The sequence below is a fragment of the Panthera pardus genome, unplaced genomic scaffold (assembly GCF_024362965.1).
Source record: "Panthera pardus isolate Hobbes unplaced genomic scaffold, ASM2436296v1 HiC_scaffold_24, whole genome shotgun sequence".
NCBI classification, from domain to species: domain Eukaryota; kingdom Metazoa; phylum Chordata; class Mammalia; order Carnivora; family Felidae; genus Panthera; species Panthera pardus.
In genome coordinates this window covers 97,497,704-97,518,630 of record NW_026526810.1, presented here as the reverse complement: position 1 = coordinate 97,518,630, position 20,927 = coordinate 97,497,704, and the positions used below count along the sequence as shown (strand labels likewise).

Below are 20,927 nucleotides of genomic sequence, written 5' to 3'. Positions count from 1 at the left end.
GGGTATTGAGGAGGGCACCTTTTGGGATGAGCACTGGGTGTTGTATGGAAACCAATTTGACAGTAAATTTCATATATTAAAAAATAAAAATAAAAAAAAAAATAAACAAAAATAAACAAACATTAAAAAAAAAAAACATTAAAAAAAAAAAAAAGAAATCTGGGGGCGCCTGGATGGCTCAGTCGGTTAAGTGTCCTACTTTGGCTCAGGTCATGATCTCACAGTTCTTGAGTTTAAGCCCAGTCAGGCTCTATGCTGACAGCTGAGCCTGCTTCAGATTCTGTGTCTCCCTCTCTCTCTGTACTTCCCCTGCTTGTGTGTGCTTGCTCTCGCTCTCTCTCTCTCTCTCTCTCTCTCTGTCAAAAATAAATAAACATTAAAAAAAATAATCTGCATTTTGAGAAAATTAGATACATTCATTTTATACCTATAGTATAGAAAAGGGCTAGATATGATAGCAGCAGAAAATCGTAAATCTAAGATTACTTTTAAAAGCAATGCTATACAACGGGGCACCTGGGTGGTTCAGTCAGTTAGGCGTCCAGCTTCGGCCCAGGTCATGATCTCCAGGTTCGTGGGTTCGAGCCCTGTGTCGGGCTCCGTACTGACAGCTCAGAGCCTGGAGCCTGCTTAGGATTCTGTGTCTCCCTCTCTCTCTCTCTCTCTGCCCCTCCCCGACTTGTGCTTGCTCGCTCTCTCTCTTTCTCTCTCTCTCAAAAATAAATAAACCTTAAAAAAAATTAAAAGCAATGCTATACATTTTTCAAAATTCCTAAAGACATTTTAGAAATAAAGTTCTTTTCAATATAGTTTTTATTCTAATGTCTTGTTTACCTGTCTCTGCTCTCAGGATTCCATTCTGTTTTTGACCTATTTAGTAAGGTTTTATCTGAAGATTCACTTTTTCTTGTTGAAGAATCATGGTTATTCAAAATCTGTTCCAATAGTCTTACATTTCCTACAATAAGAGAAATACAGTATTATATTTAAAGTACTAATTCATTTTTTTTTTATATATAAGAGCTCACATATGTTTGTAGGCTTTAAATACACTCATCAAGTCAAACCAAATATTTATAACTCATGAAAACTACACTGTTTAAAATTCAGGCCTGAATTTATTTCTATCACAGAAAAAAGGAATTTGAATGAGACATATCATCATCACAAAGCCCAGTAAATTGTAAGATTTTTATCAAGAGTTAAAGGGAGATTTGACTGCTTTAAAAAAATTTTTTTAATGTTTATTTATTTTTGGGAGACAGAGACAGAGTATGAGTAGGGTAGGGGCAGAGAGAGAGGAGGACACAGAATCCGAAGCAGCCTCCACGCTCTGATCTGTCAGCACTGAGCCTGACATGGGGCTCAAACTCACTAGCCGTGAGATCATGACCTGAGCCAAAGTCGGACACTTAATGGACAGAGCCACCCAGGCACACCTTTGACTGTTTCTTTACAGCAACTGTTAGTTGAATCTCTCTGTTAGTCTCATCTTTAATGAGACTACATAACAACTTTTATCTTTTGGTAAAGCTAGTTTAGCAAAGATTTTAGTATCTTTAAAACTCTTTAAATGCATCCAAGACAAGGCTTGAATGCATTTAAGTGATTCCCAGAATAAAAGCTTATATTTAACATTTTCACTTACTTTTACTAGAAGGGCTTTATTTTAAGGGTCTGTAACAAATTATTATTTCAGGTCACTTATAAAAGTTCTTGTCTGGGGTGACTAATGGCTCAGTCAGTTAAGCGTCCAACTCAATTTTGGCTCAGGTCATGATGTCATGGTTCCTGAGATGGAGCCTGGCATCAGGCCCCATGCTGTCAGCAGAGCCTGCGTAGGATTCTCTCATTCCCTCTCTCTCTGCCCCCCCCCCCACCACTCGTGCTGTCTCTCTCTCTGTCTCTCAAAATAGATAACCTTTAAAAAAAATAATAAAATAAATAAAAGTTCTTGTTTGCTATTAAATAGTTAGTACCTTAACACTTTTTCCAACTGAACACAGTAATAAATGTAAATTTCTCTGAGTTTCACTACTGAAATTCACACCTAACAATATAAGAAAACATGCTCTGATGATCAGCCTTACCTTTAGTAAAGTATCATTTTTATTAATAATAAAACTTATTCATTAAAGGCTTAAGTAATAACCTGTTGAAAATAATCAGAATAATTATAAACATGTATCTCCAACTCCTTCTACAAAGAATCTAAAGAAGCTTGATTTGCCCAGTAAGTATCATTTAAAGAGAAATACTGAAAATAGAATTCCTACTATCATCACTACTTGGTGCATAAGAGAATTATAAAATCAGGGGTGTGGAAATCTGTTTCTAATTTGAGGTAGGTCTAGATAAAGTAGTGGATGCTAGTCATGATTGTTTTATTACCTGAATGACCTACTGTCTCCATATTTTCTTTTTCTTCCATGGGATTTCCCCTCTTTGAGATCTTATCATCCTTTGAAACCGGTATAGGAGCAAACCTTCGAGGTGCTGGTGTCTCCAATGGAGATTTCTGTTTATCAAAACCCGTATCTTCAACCTCTCTAGAAGGTGCTTTAAAAGAAAATAAAGGAAATAAATTCAACTTATTTTAAAAAGAACAATTTTGTAGAGTGTTACTCTTCCCCATATTTTAAAAATAAAGCAAATTATATAGGATATACAAATTATAAGTAAATAGAAATAACTCCATCCTCACTAGAAATCAAAAGAAATAAAGGCTATAAACATTTTACACTTACAGCTAATAAACAAAAAAAAAAAAAAAAAAAAAAAAACAATATGACAACATGCAGTACTATTTAAGCTGTAGTGAAATGGCATAGCCAGACACTGCTCCTGGCATGAAAACTAATAAAACCATCTGGCACTAAGTATAGGAAGTCTTGAAGTTTTTATACACTTTGATCTAGTAATCTTACTCTTGGGAATTTATCCTGAGGACACAACCTAAAAGAATGACATTACATATATGATGACTTCATCACAGTATTATTTATAAGGAAAAAACTCTAAAATCTGCCTGAATGTCCAATAACTGTTAAGTAAATTGTGTTTACAATAAACTATCCTTTCATCATTAAAAATTAATATTATGAAGATGATTATGTAAAACATGGGAAATACTTTTGATATGCTAGTAAAAAGCAGTACAAAATTATATTTATGCTACAACTGCAGTACATAAAAATAATGTACGCCCAAGAAAAAGTATTGAAAAATAAAAAGTTTGGGCACCTGGGTGGCTCAGTCAGTTCAGCATATAATACCTCTTAATTTCTGCTCAGGTCATGATCCCAGAGTTGTGGGACCAAGCCCCGAGTCAGCTCCCGCTGAGTGTGCAGCCTACTTAAGATTGTCTCTCTCTCCCTTTGTCTCTTTCCCCTACTCATGCTCTTTCTCTCTAAAAAAAATAAAATAAAATAAATAATAATAATAATAATAATAATAAGTAAAGACGCCTGGGTAGCTCTGTTGGTTAAACATCTGACTTTGGCTGGGATCATGATCTCCCAATCCGGTCTGAGTTAGAGCCCCGCATCGGGCTCTGTGCTGACAGCTCAGAGTCTGGAGCCTGTTTTGGATTCTGTCTCCCTCTTCCTCTGCCCTTCCCCCACTCATGCTCACTCTCTCTCTCTCTCTCAAAAATAAACATTTAAAAAAATTGAAAAAAATAAGTATATAAAATAAGTTAAAAATGTTAAAAAATAAAAATAGAAAGTTTAAGTTTACATTTACTCATTTTTTAAAATTTTCTTTTACTGTCACTAAAATATACAAAGAAAGACAACCAATAAAACATGCATTTTTCCTTTAAAACTCAAGTCTAGGGGCCCCTGGGTGGTTCAGTCGGTTAAGCGTCTGACTTCGGCTCAGGTCACGATCTCACAGTTCATGAGTTCGAGCCCCGCGTCGGGCTCTGTGCTGACAGCTCAGAGCCTGGAGCCTGCTTCACATTCTGTGTCTCCCTCTATCTCTGCCCCTTCCCTGCTCATGCTGTGTCTCTCTCTGTCTCAAAAAAAATAAATAAATAAACATTAAAAAAAATAATAAAACTCAAGTCTAAAAAGCAAAATTATGAGCAAGTAATTCTCCAGAACGGAGAATGAAATGTCCACTTCTTTTGAAAGCATGTAGCTGGTTCATACTGAAACCTGAGTTCTGGCCAAATAGACAAACTCACCCTCAAGTCAGGTGACCAGAAGCAGGCAAGTCATAACCTTTCTGTGCTTCATCTTCCTCACTTCACAACTTAAAAATTGATTCATACTACCTTCACAACAGTTTTGTAAGGACCACTCATTTGTGGAAAAATATAGAGCAGCTTACAAGTCTAAGGAGTCTTTAATGCGCCTATAATACAACAATGCTCTAACGTATCAAATGTTGAGGATATTGTACTACATGGATCTGTGTATCATAAAAGGGATAGCCCTTGATTTCCATTAATTCATTATTCAAATATCAATAATTTAGAAACATATTTATTCACTTATTTTAAATTCCAGAGCTTTAATACAAATTGGTTATGCATTCCTTTGTTGTTACTATAAACAAAGATTTTTTAAATTCTATTACTAACTGTGAAAATAATTAGAAATAGCTTATTATTGTAGTAAGGTGGTTTCTCTCCTGAAAGAATCAATAAAAAGAGTAAATATGCAGTTAGGGAATTGGAAAATTGATTACAAGCATTTGTGATACTAGACAAATGAATTTTTCTCAACTTGTAAGTGCTTCTGACAATTTATGAAGGTTATTAATTAAAACCATACAGTAGGACATGACCCCTAATTTGACTGAACAAGTTCTCAAATGACAAAAAAATTAACTCACAAGAACTAATTTTGTAGAATGAAGACTTAGTCTTCCACCACCTAGTAAGCAAGTTTTTGGCTGCCATTCTATAAAGAAAATTCATAGCTAATATGTTTTATTCACAGAGAACTACATATTTTTACCTTGTCTGGAAGCAAATGTGTTATGTGAAGACAGATTACTGCTACCAAGATCAGAATAGTCTGGTTGTACAGAATACTTTTCCATCACTCTGGAAGGAGGCATACTAACAGGCTGAAAACTATTGGTCTTGAGCGCAGCACTAATGAAATGAGTCTAGGAGACATAAAATTATTTGATCAATTTCAAATACCATTTAAAAGAGCTAGATGACAGACTACATTAAAACTTACTAGAGGACTTGAAAAAATGTATTAGATTTAATAAGCAATAAAAATACATATATTACATGCAGTTACGCACTGCAGCAGTGATGTCACTGGGTTAAGCCTGGCTCTGTGGTGTGACCTTATTCATTTTATTTAATCATTCTAAACCTCAGTTTCCTCCTTTCTACTTCTGAGATGGCTCAGGAGCCACTGAGGCATGCTAGGAGATGACCAAAAGGAAGGAGCCCTAGACCTCTACTTCAGCCAGAGAATTTCAAACCAAAATATCTCATCTTTTATATCCTGCATGATTTTGTTTGAAGGATTAAAAAACATTGCTAGTAGGCACTCAAATTAGCAGCAGCAACAATAACATATGCATTTAAATATAAACAGGAACTACAAGGACAGCTGTTTTCAGTACTATTTATTAAAATACCTGGAATGTGTATGTATCTTACCTAATAAAACTAATTTCAAAAGAGGGTCTCATACCAGGTAAAGGAAAACCTAACAAGACTTACAGTTTTACAGAATTCTTAAAAATGTGTAGACATCTCTCTACGTAAAACATATGGGACAGACTCAACAAATTTCATTTCATGAAGCATTTATCGAATTACTAATGTACCTAGTATGTCACTAAAACTTCAACTTTCTCTGTAATTAGAAGCTTTATAAATAAGATGTCTGAATTAGAAAAGATCCCATTCTTCCAAATTAAATGCAGAAGTAATTTATTATTTATGGAAGACTAGATAAATGGCAGACAGGCATATAATGAAGACAAGTAGGACCCTTTCCTTAAGAAATCAATGTGCTTTTCAAATCTGTCATCTCATTTTACCCTGAACAAAAAAATAAATAAATAAAAGGTTTTTCTGAGTAAAGAAATCAAGGCTCAGCGAAGTGCAGTTATTTGCAGACTGAAGACCAGTCTTCTAATAGACCCACTCCTAGCTTCTCATGAGACACCATGCTGCACACACAATCTTAGTTGTGCATGTAGTACTTACTAAAACCTTACTTTGTATGGCCATAACCACTCCACTGAAAATACAATCTTCAACTACATGGAAAGCTCAAGCCAAGTTCTATTAAGAAGTTTTGAAAATTATAGCAGATTAGTGTTTACTCTGTGTTAACATACTGAGTTATAAAAAACTTATTTTTCTGTATTCTTCTGAATGTGATATTTTAATTTTTTTAAGTGTTAAACTTACACATTAATTAGACAAAAATAAAAGTAAATTAAAACCAATGCATTTATAGTGCAGGTCATTCATTCACTTAAAGAAAATGTGTGTGTATATATATAGCCCCTGAGTGCGGGGTACTATCCCAGGACTTAGAAATTCAAAAATAAATAAGAAACTGTACTATCAGCTCCTTGTGAGGATAACTCTTCTTTTTATAATATCCCCATGCCTCATATTCAAAAGGCAATTAAATATGTTCATTCTTTTAATTAATTAAATGCAGAAGCAATGTGTATACTGGCTGGTTACTCATCAGAATCATTACAGAACTTCCTATTCCCAGGTCCCATCTCAGACCTACTGTCTCAATCCCTGAGAGGTACAAGCATGTGTATTTTTATAAAGCATTTCAAGTGATTCTGATGCACATTCTCAAGCTAACAACCACTGATGTAAACAAGTCATGGCAATCTAATATTAGCATTGTAAAAATGGTATGAACAGAAATACCACAAAAGAAGGAAAAGCCAACTCTAAGAAGTGTCCTACAGAACTAATGATACTTGAACTTGAATGTGCAGAGAAGTCTCCACATGGAGAGGAAGAGTGATAATAAACAAATCATTATTTAAGAACTAAAGCTGCAACAATCTAATGAGCTATTATTGCAATTATCAACAAATATCAGTTTAGGGACGCAAGTGATAAAAAACCATGAAATGTGTGCTGGCTTTATTATAGATACCTGAATATCTATTTGTTGCTGTTGTAATTTTTCAAGATGCCTAATGTGCTGTTCCATAAAAACATTCATTTGCTTTTCATGATCATGACAATGTAATTTCTCGTGTTTATTCTGAATACTTGTTTGTTGCTCTGTAACACGCTGTAACTGTTTATCAGTCTCCTGTAACTTATTGAGTAATTCTGTAACAGAATTGACTTTTGCTTCCAAATCACTCTGTACCTAAAATAACAAAATATCAAAGGATATAAAAAATACGATCAGTTACTAGAAATGTTGTTTAAAGTGATTTCTAATAAAAATGATCAAACCGGATTTTTACTCTCTAAATCTCTGATGATTTTATACCTTTATTTTTAGAATCACAGAAATAAAAGGCAAAAGACAGCTATTCTGAAGTAGATCTTTTTTCTCATTAATAACACATTTGCAACAAAAGAATTTTTATAATTCCAGAAATGAAATAGTAATTAAAAAGAAGCAAATAACACAACAAATTAGCTTTAGAAACTTCACTCATCTCAGACTGAATTAGGTCAGCAGCCTGGAATCCTAGTCTTAGATCAGCCACCTATTAGCCCGGGGACCTGTGCCACTCTAACTGTTTCTCAGTTTTCCCATTTGCAAACTGAGGCGGGTGGCACAATCTAGGGGTGCCTTTCCAAAATAAGGATGAGCAGTTGTCCCAGGTTGCCCAGGACTTGGGGGCTCCCTGGATGAGCCTGGATCAATGCTAAATCCAGGCAGTCCTTGATCCTTTAGCATTATCACAGCATGGGGGGGGGGGGGGGCGGGTAGGTCTCAATGCCTGAGGTAATATACAACCACCAACAGGAAAATTCTTTCAAAGTGAGAGCAACTAGAACAACCTTAGTCTATAGTTGGATACAATCACTTGTAGAATCAGTTCCTAGTAAATAATTTTACATTTCACAAAGATGTTGTGAGTATCTGGGGTAAAATATATACTTTTATCAGCGGAGCTGCTGTTGCAATGGCAGCCGCAGTTGCTGCGGCCACGGTTGTGGCTGAATCAATTCCACTGGGTGACGTTCTAGTCTCCTGAGTAACAGCGTCCTTTTCTGTGCCTGCATCTTCTAAAAGCTGTACCTTTACTTCCTTAAAAACAGGCATGTTTTGAGTTCTGTAAATAAAAAATGTATAAAAATATATTCAGCAAGCTACATGGAACCATTTCAACAAGCACCTAGAGTGGTAATCTGCTGAAGGTGGGTTTTCTAGATTTTTTAAAACATTAAATCACTTGGTTTTCCCTATAAGGATCTTACCAGTCATTTGGTTCATGAAATCTATGAAAGGTCAGGTCACTAACTAAACACTAAAGAAATAAAATAATTCCTTGAAGGCTATGATATTTCAGATAATAAGGCTTACATATATGAAAAAGACATGAGCACAATTACCAAGATACATAATCAAGAAGTATGAATTCAAATCATGTAGAAAAAGTTCTAAGAATTCAAGTACTATGTGTTACTTCCAAAGAAAGACAACCTAAGATAAATTTTTAAAACTGCTAAAAACTGTTTTTAATTCTAGCTCATTTAGATTTAATAGATGTCACACAGTTTGTTAAAACGGGGCACAAAACACAGTTTTAAGCAACCTGGATTAAAAATGAGAGCAAATAGATACATATTTATAATGAAAGATTTAACTAAATACCAACAAAACAAAACTGATTGATTGTGTTCTATATTTGGTCTGAAAAAAAGAGAGAGTGAGACAGACAGACAGAGACAGAAAGGAACCACGGATGGGGCACCTAGGTGGCTCAGTCTGTTAAGCGACCGATTTTGGCTAGGGTTATGATCTCACTGTTCATGAGTTCAAGCCCCGTGTTGGGCTCTGTGCTGACAGCTCAGAGCCTGGAACCTGCTTCAGATTCTGTGTCTCTGCCCCTCCCCCGCTCAAACTCTGTCTCTCTCTCCCTCAAGAATAAACAAACACTTAAAAAATAAATAAATAAATAAATAAATAAATAAATAAATAAATAAATAAATAAAAAAGGAACCACTGACAAAACCAGAGTCCCTAGTGAAGTCCAAATAAGATGAGAAGGAATGCACTCCATCTCTAGCTGCTGGACTTTCCAGCTGATCTCTAAGTAAAGACCCAGAGCAGCTCGTAAACTTACTCGCTTTGATATTTCCTCATTTTGACTAAGTGCATCTGTCTCAAAATTTTGGCATTATCTTCCACTTCTCTATCTTCCACTTACCTTCTCACACCCCATGGAGTCATCAAGTTTTGTCAATTATTTCATCACAATTGCAGGAATGATGTCACAGAACTACAGAGGCAGGGGGAACCCAAAAGACCACCGATCCTAACTTCCTAATTTTATAGATGAAACGGAGGTTCACAGAGGTAACAGGATTTACTTGATCAAGGTCACAGAACAGTAAGGTAGGGTTGGTAAGATCCTAGAGATCTTCCCACAACATCTCACTCTCTCAGAATAGTACTTCTCCCTTCGTGCTTCTCCTTCTCTGGTAAAAAAAACAAAAACAAAAACAACCCAACTTCATCACCTCTGGCCAACTATTTCATTCTTGCAGATTTTATTCATTTAAAAAGTTCCCAAATACATTTCTCCACCATTCAACAATATAAAATTATTCCTTAGAGACAAATGGGTAGGCTAATTTCTTCTGTTTGACCTTCCACACATACTATCCTCTGGCCATGCCCTCGCCTCCTATCACTTCACAGACAACTCTCAGGAGTCACACTGCTCCTCACTGGCTACACCACACCCTTGCCTCAGCTGACTCCATGCTTCTCACTGATCTCTCAACCTTCCTCCATTCAACTTTAAGATCCAACACAAGCCTTCCCCTTTTCAAAACCTTGTCCTTAAACACTTCTAATTGATCTGTCCCTTCCTAGCTCCTTTTGCTTTTACTGCCCACACTACACAATTGAGGCTTGATAAGCAGCCATCCCATGGTTTAAATGTCTATGCAGAACAGTTTCATAATCTATTAAATGCAATACTGCTTCCTATCACAGTTCTAATCACTCATTCCTCCACATACATACATATTCTCTCCCCAACTAAGCTCTAAGCAACCTGGGGCGGAGGTGGGGGCAGAGAAGGGGGATTTCTTAAATGCCAAACAGCAAGTAAGAAAGAACTAAGCACATAGCAGGCTCTCAATATAAATCGGATTAAGTGACGTTGAAAAAAGTATAATTCAGATATTCCTGTCTTTTAGTATTCTTGTCTTAAGTCTGAATGTGTTTACCCTTTAAGATCGTTCATTCTACATGATTACATTAAATTAATCAATAAGAGGGGCGCCTGGGTGGTTCAGTCGGTTAAGCGGCTGACTTCCACTCAGGTCATGATCTCACAGTTCATGAGTTAAAGCCCCACGTCGGGCTATGTGCTGACAGCTCAGAGCCCGGAGCCTGCTTTGGATTCTGTGTGTGTGTCTCTCTCTGACCCTCCCCCTGCTCACACTCTGTCTCTGTCTCAAAAGTAAATAAACATTAAAATAAATAAAGTGAAAGTAAATTAACCAACAAGAGAAATAACAAGGTAAAACTAGACATCAACTTCTTTATAGGCTTTTAAGTTTTGTTTTTTCTAATTATCAAATTAAGTCCTCAACGTAACAAATGTAAATAGCTATGAAGTGTAAAAAACTGGGAAAAAAGAAATTTTTTCTTCAATTTTTTTCTTTTTCAGAATTTTTTGAAAGTTTATTTATTTTGAGAGAGATAATCCAAAGCAGGCTCTGCACCAAGTGCAGACCCAACATGGGGCTCAATATCATGACTCTGAGATCATGACCTGAGCCCAAATCAAGAGTCAGATGCTTAACCCATTGAGCCATTCAGGCGCCCCAGAGTCCTTTCTCAGTGAACACTACTACTGACCATGCATTTATACAAACCAAAAATCTGGGATTCATCCTTAGCTCCTTCTTCACTCTCACATCTAATTGTCAATTCCATCTCTAAGTCATCTTCCAAATCCGTCTACTCTTCTCCAAACCAGCATGCCTTCACCCTACCATCCTCCAATGTATTGAGGACCAACTGAATCTCTCTCAAAGAGATCCCTACAAAATTTGTAGCCAGTTGGTTTCCTGGACTGAATAGTTCAGTCCTCTTCTAATCCATCTATTTTTTTTTTTTTTTTTTAGGAGGAGGAGGGCAGAGAGAGAGAGAGAGAGAGAGAGAGAGAGAGAATCCTAAGCAGGCTCTGTGCTGTCAGTGCAATGCAGAGCCCAATGCAGGCTTGAACCCACGAACCACGAGATCATGACCTAAGCTGAACCCAAGAGTCAGATGCTTAACTGACTGAGCTACCCAGGCACCCCCTGATCCATCTTTTGATAACTGCTATCTGAATGAGCCTTTTAAGAATTATATATCATAATTTAACATTTTAAGATGATTTGTCACTTCTCTTCTTTAAAGTTTATAACCTAGCCCCTTGCTTCCTCTCCAGCTACACAGTAAGAGCATTCTACTCTGTTCTAGATGCTCTGGCCATACTTTTCATTCCTGGCTCCAGTCTATTACTTTTTACTAGTACAGCTTTAGAGCATATCATATCAAATGGGACAAATTTTCCATCATTCAAGTTCTTTCCCCCCATATTAGCTATTCTCAACTATGTGTATTCCATATGTATGTAATTATTATGTATATATATCCTCAACTGTATGTCCTTCCAGGTAAATTTTAGGATCACTTTGCCAAATTCCATCTACTATTCTCTAAAAACAATAAATTCAAGGGGCGCCTGGGTGGCTCAATTGGTTAAGCATCCAACTTCGGCTCAGGTCATGATCTCACGGTTGGTGAGTTCAAGCCCCACATATAAACTCTCTGTTGTCAGCACAGATCCTGCTTTGGGTCCTCTGTCCCCCTCTCTCTCTGCCCCTCTCCCATGTGCTGTCTCTCAAAAACAGATAAACATTTTTAAAAACCACAATAAATTCAAGTGACATTGACTACAGCAAAATCTATCTCTTGAGACATAGTTAGATTGTCTTTTAACCCAACAGGGGTCATTTTTGTATTTCTGATTCAGTTATTATTCTATACATTGCAGTCAGCTTCTCAACGCCTTTCCTAGTTTGTTTTTGCTTTCGAATTCTGTTCATTCATTCTGAATGGGAAGAGACCTACTAAGAAGTGTAGTGTTCAATTACTGTTCACTGTCTATTTGTTAATGAACAACTTCTCCCTCCCTGATCTGAGAGTTCTGAGAGATTTCAGTTCGAAGAGTTCTAACTTGAAAACAAGTTGATAAGGTCCCTACTATGGTTGCAAGCAACCTCTTCTTCTGGAGGGTCAGCTGGAAGGAGTGGTAATCACTGTCTGTCCAAATGAGTCAGATGTAATCTGTGATTTTTGGTTCAACTATAGACTTTGAAAGACCGTGCCACAATTCACGCCCTTACTTTCACTTTTTCTTATATATTTATAAACTCCAGGATATAATTTACCATCCAGTTTCCTTTCCTAACCACTATCTACATATTGGGAATCGTTTGGTGAGCAAAGGTAAAAAGGAAAAACATGATGAGGACAAACAACCAGCTATTAAACTCTGGCTGGCTCAGATCACCCCCTTGTGTTTTAGAGATAGTATTTACTTTTGTTAGTCCAATGCTTCCCAGTGCATAATATGTATGCCATGGACAACTGTAGGTGAAAAAATAATAAACTTTTAAACAGTTTTTATTTAATAGTTATAAATAGTTTGTTTATTTAAATTCTATTATTGAAAACACCATACTGATTTTCCATTTACTGAATATAAAATTTCCTTTTTTAATAAAATGAGAATTCAAAATGAAGTAAACATTTTTCTTATTTTCTAAGGGGCCTTCCAGACTGTACCATTTCAGGAGTAGGATACATTTAGCCTAAGGATATGTATCTCATCCCATCTCCACTAATGATAATAATAATAAAAATTGCCTCCAGAGTAGTGAAGACATATGCTTATCACGGTGCTGTTGTCAGGGTTGGTTTTGTATTTCATTGGTATTTAAGATAAACTTGGGAGGGAACATTTAGATGGAGTAGTAGCCGTGGTCTCCCTTCACTCCATCCAGATGCTAACCTTGTCCCTTTCTTAAATCTTGACAAGGAAAAGTCTAAACGTCCTTGGATAGTAAATAGTAAGTATTACGTATTCGGAACTAGTTGACCATTGCTACAAGTAGTATTGTGAAGTGATTAAGAGAGCAAATTCTAGAGGCAGACTGCCTGGGTCTGAATCCTAGCCCAGTGAATACTTCCTAAATGACCTGCGGAAAAATCAATCTCTGTGTGCCTCATCTATATGCATCTCTGTGTGCACATCTATGATGTGCCATCATGTTTCCTCATCTATAACATGGGGATTCTGTAAAATTGAGATGTGATGGAATATACTTCATTGGATTTTGTGAGTATTGAGTTAATGCTTAGAACAGTACTTCTTCTATACTAAAAATTGTTATAGCTGTTGAGTATTTTATGTGTCCAGCACCATAAAAAATGCTTTATACGTATTTCACACATTGAAAAATGAAACTAGGGGCGCCTGGGTGGCGCAGTCGGTTAAGCGTCCGACTTCAGCCAGGTCACGATCTCGCGGTCCGTGAGTTCGAGCCCCGCGTCGGGCTCTGGGCTGATGGCTCGGAGCCTGGAGCCTGTTTCTGATTCTGTGTCTCCCTCTCTCTCTGCCCCTCCCCCGTTCATGCTCTGTCTCTCTCTGTCCCAAAAATAAATAAAAAATAAAAAATAAAAAATAAAAAATGAAACTAATCTTTGAGAACCATATAAAAACATAAGAAATGGCCCACTTAATTTTTGTAAATGAAACTTACTTTTGTTTTAAAACTGCTCTCAGAGCATCCTTCTGTCCCATGGTGTATCGAGAAATAAAGATGTCATTTGCTGCAAAATTGAGACACAAAATATACTTCAGATTCCTAAAAATTTGTTAAATTTTAATAAAGCTACCAAAAAAAAAGCTTTTTAAGAATGCTTAGGAATTCAGCAATAAGATTTCTTAATTTTAAAAAATGTGAGTAGTAGCCGTGATCTACTAAATGACTACTAAATGACTGATTAATAATAGTCATAACCTGGGGCACCTGGGTGGCTAAGTCAGTTAAGCATCTGACTTCAGCTCAGGTCATGATCTCGTGGTTCATGGGTTCACTGGGCTCTGTGCTGACAGCTCGGAGCCTGGAGACTGCTTTGGATTCAGTGTCTCCCTCTCTCTCTGCTCCTCCCCTGCTCACACTCTGTGTCTCTCTCAAAAATAAATAAACATTAAAAAATATTTTTTTCAAATAGTCATAACCCTAGACCCTAGGGGAAAAAATATAATAAAAACACATGAGGCCAAATTGGAGCCATTTGCTCAAATTCAAAAGAGAAAACTGTGGATAAAAATAAAACTACATAAAAAATGTCACTACATTAATTTCTTCAAAGCATATTTTTAATTTTTTAATCTATTATCTTACCAGACTATTCAAAACTTAAATTCAGAATTTATAAATTCTTTTAAGTACTTAATCCCGAATTTATGCAATAGGTTAGTAATAAAAACATTACCATTACCACTGCAAACCTTTTTCTGGATTTTAAAGATTCCACTACTAGCCTAATTTGGAAGGAAAAACTAATTAAAATGAAATAATCAAAATAATAAGAAAAAAATGGGGGCGCCTGGGTGGCTCAGTCGGTTAAGCGGCTGACTTCAGCTCAGGTCATGATCTCGCGGTCCGTGAGTTCGAGCCCCGCGTCAGGCTCTGTGCTGACAGCTCAGAGCCTGGAGCCTGTTTCAGATTCTGTGTCTCCCTCTTTCTGACCCTCCCTCGTTCATGCTTTGTCTCTGTCTCAAAAATAAATAAACATTTAAAAAAATTTTAAAAATAATAAGAAGAAAAAAATGTAAGTTTATTTAATAAGTATCTTTTAAAAAAATCAATGAACATCTTAAAAGCTAAAAACCTAAAATCTTATCCTTATAAAGAAACTCCTGACACATACAACACAGATGAGCCATGAAGACCTGCTACCTGAAATAAGTCAATCATAAAACTAGAGGAGGGGGGGCGCCTGGGTGGCTCAGTCAGTTGAGCGACCGACTTGGGCTCAGGTCATGATCTTGCAGCTCATGAGTTCAAGCCCCGTGTCAGGCTCTGTGCTGACAGCTCGGAGCCTGGAGCGTGCTTCAGATACTGTGTCTCCCCCTCTCTGCCCCTAACCCACTCGCATTCTGTCTCTGTCTCTCTCAAAAATAAATAAACATTAAAAAAAAAAAAAAAAACTAGAGCAGGGGGAAATGGAGAGTTAGTGTTTAATGAGTACAGAGTTTCAACCGGGGAAGATGAAAAAGTTCTGGAAATGGATGGTGGTGATAACTGCATAATGTGAATGTATCTAATGCCACAGAACTGTACACTTAAACAAAAGAGAGAGAAAGAGCTAGATTCTGTTATGTGTATTTTACAAGGGGAAAAAAAAAGGAAAAGCAAATCTATCCTTTTACCTTTTTGTCTGTTGCTCTCTTCCAGTTTATCCACAGGCAACCCCTGCACTGCAACGTCTTTAGGAAAATCCTTTGGGATGTGAAAGGAAGAAATGAAAGGCTAAGATATCTTTATGATTTATTACTCATCAAGTAGCATTTACTAGCTATGTGACTACTATGTTCTAGGAGGGCAGGATTGTGTGCTTTTATAGACTTAGTTCCCAGAACCACTGCAATGCTTAGGTACCTTGAAGGTACTCGAGGATCAGCTGAATGAGCAAGTAAATGAACAAGCAAGCAACTGTGGCCCTGAAATTCATACTCAAATATCCATTTGCCACTTCTAGCAGAGAGAGTCATTTAACAATTCAGTTGCTACAGTTTAATGTGAAAATCTGATTCACTGTGAGTCAAAAGGAGTACATAAGGATGGCCAACACATAAAACAACATCACAAACTAATCACAGCATTCTTTATCACTGAGCTCAAATATGGTCTCAGAAGGCTTCTCTACTGGCAACTAGCTTTCTGTTCACATGTGTAACCCTAGTCTTCATCTTTAAGATTCTATTCAGTGCTAAGACACCATAACTTTTTGAGTACTAGGTTCATTCAACATTGCTCTTCACCTTCCTTAGACACATCTCTTTTTTTTTTCCTGCTAAGCAGAAAAGGGTAAAGAGAAAATCATTAAAAGAAAGTGATCCCCTGACAACAGGTATTAACTTCCTAAAAAATAGTTAATGAGGGGCACCTGGGTGGCTCAGTCAGTTGAGCATTCCACTTCAGCTACTATCATGATCTCACATCTCATGGTTCATGAGTTGGAGCCCGACATCAGGCTCACTGCTGTCAGCGTAGAGCCCGCTTTGAATCCTCTGTCCCCACCTCTCTCTCTGCCCCTCCCCTGCTCATGCTCTCTCTCTCTAAAATAAATAAAACATTAAAAAAAATAGTCAACGAGGTTAACAATACAATAGAATACAGTATCTGGGGAATTAATATAAAGGCCTCCTACAAATGAGTAAGAAGCATGGCATATAAATATGTAATTCACAAAAGAAGAAGGCAATATACATGAAAAAAACTTCTCCTTCAGTAATAATAAAAGAATGCCTTCTTAACCTATCAAAATGGCAACTTTTTTTTGGTCTACTTTTAATGCCCTGTATTGGTAAAGCTGGGGAAAAATAATACCACTAATTCTGCTCATGATCTTGCTGAATAATGTATATTGATACAGTCTTTCTAGAGGCAATTTAGAAACATTTCAAGAAGTGTGCATATCCTTTGATTTAATAATTTTACATCCAGAAATTAATCCTAATGAAATGACCTGAAATATACACCAGAATGTAAATCACATGGTTGTTTATATTATCAAAAATTGAGGGAAAAAACTTAATGTCAAATGACAGGAACATGAACAAATAAATTATGGTACACATACACTGAAATTCTATGAACCCATTAAAGTTTCTAGGGAAAAAAAAATCAATGGCATGGAAAAATATCCTTAATACTACCTAATAATAAAACAGTATGGTCCTATTTCATAAAACATGAAGGCAACAGTTGTTGACTTCAGCTACAGAATTTCTTCTTTCCTTTTTCTCTTTGTATTTTCTACAATGAATTTTAAAGTTTTTGTTTTCTTTCTACTCATGTGCAAGGACTGGCCCAAACAGGAATAGGGATATCTACTTTCTGGTAGTGTAGAGAAATACATATGAATAAAAGATAATGAATAAGCTTATAAATATGAGCATATCAGGCACAAACTCCTTTAGTTTCCTCATTAAAATAGCTTGATCAAGTCAATCCACACTGTAATCTTAGCACTCATTTATGAAACAAAAATGTGATACAAAAACAAACTACAGGTTGTATTCAAGAAAAAATGATAATGAACTGGATTTACTTTGCAGGCGTATTTTACCTTAAGCAATCTACACAAAACAAGCTTTGAGTCCATATTAAATCTAATGGAATCCTAATCATCTTCCAAAGATCATCGATTTATTTTCAATTATATAATAATAGCATATCCATGCATCTGGGAAATTATTTAGATGATGGAATTCAAAGACCATTAATCATTAAAAAAGGTCTGCTCAAAAAAGAACCAAAGAATACCAACCCAAAGGCTAGGCATTGACTCAGGGACCAGGTACAGCACATAATTACACATTTTTATTGTGAGTGTTTTACAAAGTTGATAAGTAAACAGCTTTAATTTCATTCTTACCAGGAATGAATTTCAATTTTCAAAATATTATATTGTGAAACTCTCTTCTTTAAAGACTTGTTTAATGGACAATTTATAGTCAACATTATGATTGGTGATCAAAATCTAATTAGATTGCATGAACAAAATATATTTATCATCAAATATTTTCAGGATTATAAAGGTAAAGATGAGAATTTCATGTTATTATTTTTTTTTAATTTTTTTTTTTTTAACGTTTATTTATTTTTGAGACAGAGAGAAACAGAGCATGAACGGGGGAGGGTCAGAGAGAGAGGGAGACACAGAATCCGAAACAGGCTCCAGGATCTGAGCAGTCAGCACAGAGCCCGATGCGGGGCTCGAACTCACGGAGCGCGAGATCGTGACCTGAGCCGAAGTCGGACGCTTAACCGACTGAGCCACCCAGGTGCCCCCATGTTATTATTTTTTAAAGACCGCTCAAAAAAACCACACATAAAACCTCACAATAGCTTGAATGATATATAATCACACCTCACTTTTTAAAAATGATGTTCCTACTGTTTCTTTGCCTTTACCTAACAGTAAGTTAAGTCTCTAGTTTAGAATATGTTTTCCTTAGCTCAGAGCAGAGCTTCTTTTCAGTTACAGTATTTCTCTCAGTGTTCAACATCTTAATAACTAGTATTTTTTATTCTATGGAAGATTGTTTAATGTCTCAATGCTATTCAAGTTGCAACTGTAGTATGTAAAACATTTCTTTGTAAGTGAAATTTAAGCAAAAACAAGGCCTGTTGCTCATCAAACATAATTTAAGAATACATTACTTAACAATACTGAAAAGTTTAACATGAATGGAATTACAAATTCTTTTGCTTACGCTTTCCGACACAGTAGAATTTTCTAGTGGAGGCTGCAGATAATTTCTAGCAGAAGTCAAGTCTGATGAACCTAACAAAACAAAGGAATCAATTTGAGTGATTTTAAAATCAGAACCTTTTCCTTTAAAAACTGTACAAGTATGATTCAAGAACTGTCAACTCCATATTAATGCAAAATCTATACTGGAAGGCACTTTTCATGCAAACAAACTTAAGATGTAATTAACATATATTCTGGTGAAAGTTTTACAGTTGATATTTAGGAAAATAAGGGTCAGTACTGACAATAAGTGGGATAAATATGTTTTAAAATATATCGTTACACTGTTGGATTTAGACAAAGCATGGGTAGAATCATTAGCCAGGAATAAAATATGTACATGATATAAAAGCAAGACTATTATGTCATACCCTCCCTCCCAAAAAAGCAGCATTATATAAGCATTTTTTTTTTGTTTTTGCACATATATTTATTAATTTGATCTTTACAATTATCAGTGAAATGGGCAAAGCATATGTCTTCTTCATTTTCACTGAACTCCAGACAGGTTAAGTGAATTGAAATACGGAAGCCATCAAGAGGCAGAAGTTAACGCTTTTCTACATGCCAAATTGAATAACACTATCCAAACAGAAGGTAGAGCATTTGGTAAAAACCCCTATTGATGAACAGTAAGCACATCATACTAGTTAAGTGTGTCCACCACAGATGTGAACAAGAACAATGTGCAAAAACCACACAAAGAAAAAACACAATGGGAAATGTTTCATTCATTCCACCTATTCGATATGATATATAGATTAGACTGACTATGCTAGCCATTTCCCCATGGAAAGGGGTCAGCTTTCAAACATCTATACAAACTAGATGTATCTTATGTTTGAGAATTTAAACATATAAAATCCTCTAAATTCTGAAACGCAAAAAACGAAATGAAAATAAAGACTAAAGATTTACAAAAGTGAGAACTATTCGGAGTCACATACCACATAACGTTCCCTTCAAGCTAGCCTCGGTTCTAACAGGAAGACGTTTATTTGCAGACAACACTGGAGGAACACAGCGCAACTCATCTTTGAGCAAAACCGAATAATCTCCCTGATTTGGAGAAACTACCTCACGAAGTCTCCTCGCTGGTATTTTAACCCTTTTTTTCTTCTCCAGACTAAACTCAGAGCCTTTCATATTTTGCAACAAAACTAGTCCCACAGTTCTGAATAGAATTTCTTCTAGGTCCGTAAAACTTCAAAACAAAATTTTCACCGCTTTGGGGACTTTGGGGAGAAGGAACGAAGGAGCAGTATGATAAACAAAATGTGAATTTCAAGTGATTTTAAAACATCCAGTCATCAACCTGTAAATAAATCAATGTCTAAATAGACTATACAAAAAGCTAGAAATTTCAATTTGGTATTTAATCCAGGATTAGAGACTACTAGAACACCATATTTACCCATTAATCCCACTCAGTCCACTAATGCATACACCAGGGAATCTGAGAGTAGGGATGATAAGAGGCCGCGTGAGCAACAATAACCATAACGACACTCCCCAAACCTAGAACTGGCAGTGCAAAACCAAACAGATAGTGTTAAGATTCGTTGGTGGGACTCAAGCAAAACTGAAATGCTTTAAAATCACCCATATAAGAAGCTTAATAGTTGTCTTCCGCCAGAGTTTTACACACTCCTCCAGATGCAACCATCGGACACCTAAATTCACCCCTCCCAGTCAGCCGAACGCTCGGCGACCGCGCAGTCACAGGTATAATCCGACAACAGCTTCAGCGGCCCGCGAGTCAACGTCCACTTCCCTTTAAGCCGGCCCCCTGAGACTCAACACGCATGCGCGCCAAGATAGTCATCCAAAACAACCAACGAAAAAGCCGAAAGCTCTCGGGTGTTCGTCCATCCCTCTCCGGGTGGAAACAAACTCCCAGTGTAAAAGGCTTAAGAACGTGTGAATTTGGTCGTTTTTGTTTTGTTTCTTGTTTCTTTTAAGACACTACACTGCCCCCACGAGATTTAAATGTTGAATAAAACTCGAAATTCCCATCGAAGGCCCGCACAGATCCCGACCTAGTTGGAAATACCACTCCTGTTGCTTAGGGACTGTTTACAGTGTAGCTCCTGGAGACCGTTAGGGACGCGGGATTAAGTAAGTAAGTTTTACAAAACCTTTCGACTGATT

The 20,927-nt window shown here is 36.5% G+C and overlaps 1 protein-coding gene across 10 annotated transcripts in view; it reads right to left on the bottom strand.

Annotated features, from left to right (window-relative positions):
* Positions 1–20,713, bottom strand: part of KIAA0586 (KIAA0586 ortholog) — a 115,097-nt gene extending 94,384 nt beyond the window's left edge. For 7 of the 10 annotated variants that reach the window (XM_019451670.2, XM_019451672.2, XM_019451674.2 and 4 more), the window contains exons 1-9: positions 19,724–20,712; positions 18,736–18,806; positions 15,664–15,733; positions 13,985–14,054; positions 8,088–8,262; positions 7,119–7,340; positions 4,968–5,121; positions 2,392–2,559; positions 835–958 (exon numbers count right to left, since the gene is read on the bottom strand). In XM_019451670.2, the coding sequence (XP_019307215.2) occupies positions 835–958; positions 2,392–2,559; positions 4,968–5,121; positions 7,119–7,340; positions 8,088–8,262; positions 13,985–14,054; positions 15,664–15,733; positions 18,736–18,806; positions 19,724–19,922 (1,253 nt within the window). In that variant the 5' untranslated portion in view covers positions 19,923–20,712. Of the gene's footprint in view, positions 1–834; positions 959–2,391; positions 2,560–4,967; positions 5,122–7,118; positions 7,341–8,087; positions 8,263–13,984; positions 14,055–15,663; positions 15,734–18,735; positions 18,807–19,723 lie in introns of all 10 variants that reach the window. The other 3 variants (XM_019451677.2, XM_019451679.2, XM_053889460.1) reach the window with 3 other exon arrangements.
* Between the last annotated feature and the right edge of the window lie 214 nt (positions 20,714–20,927).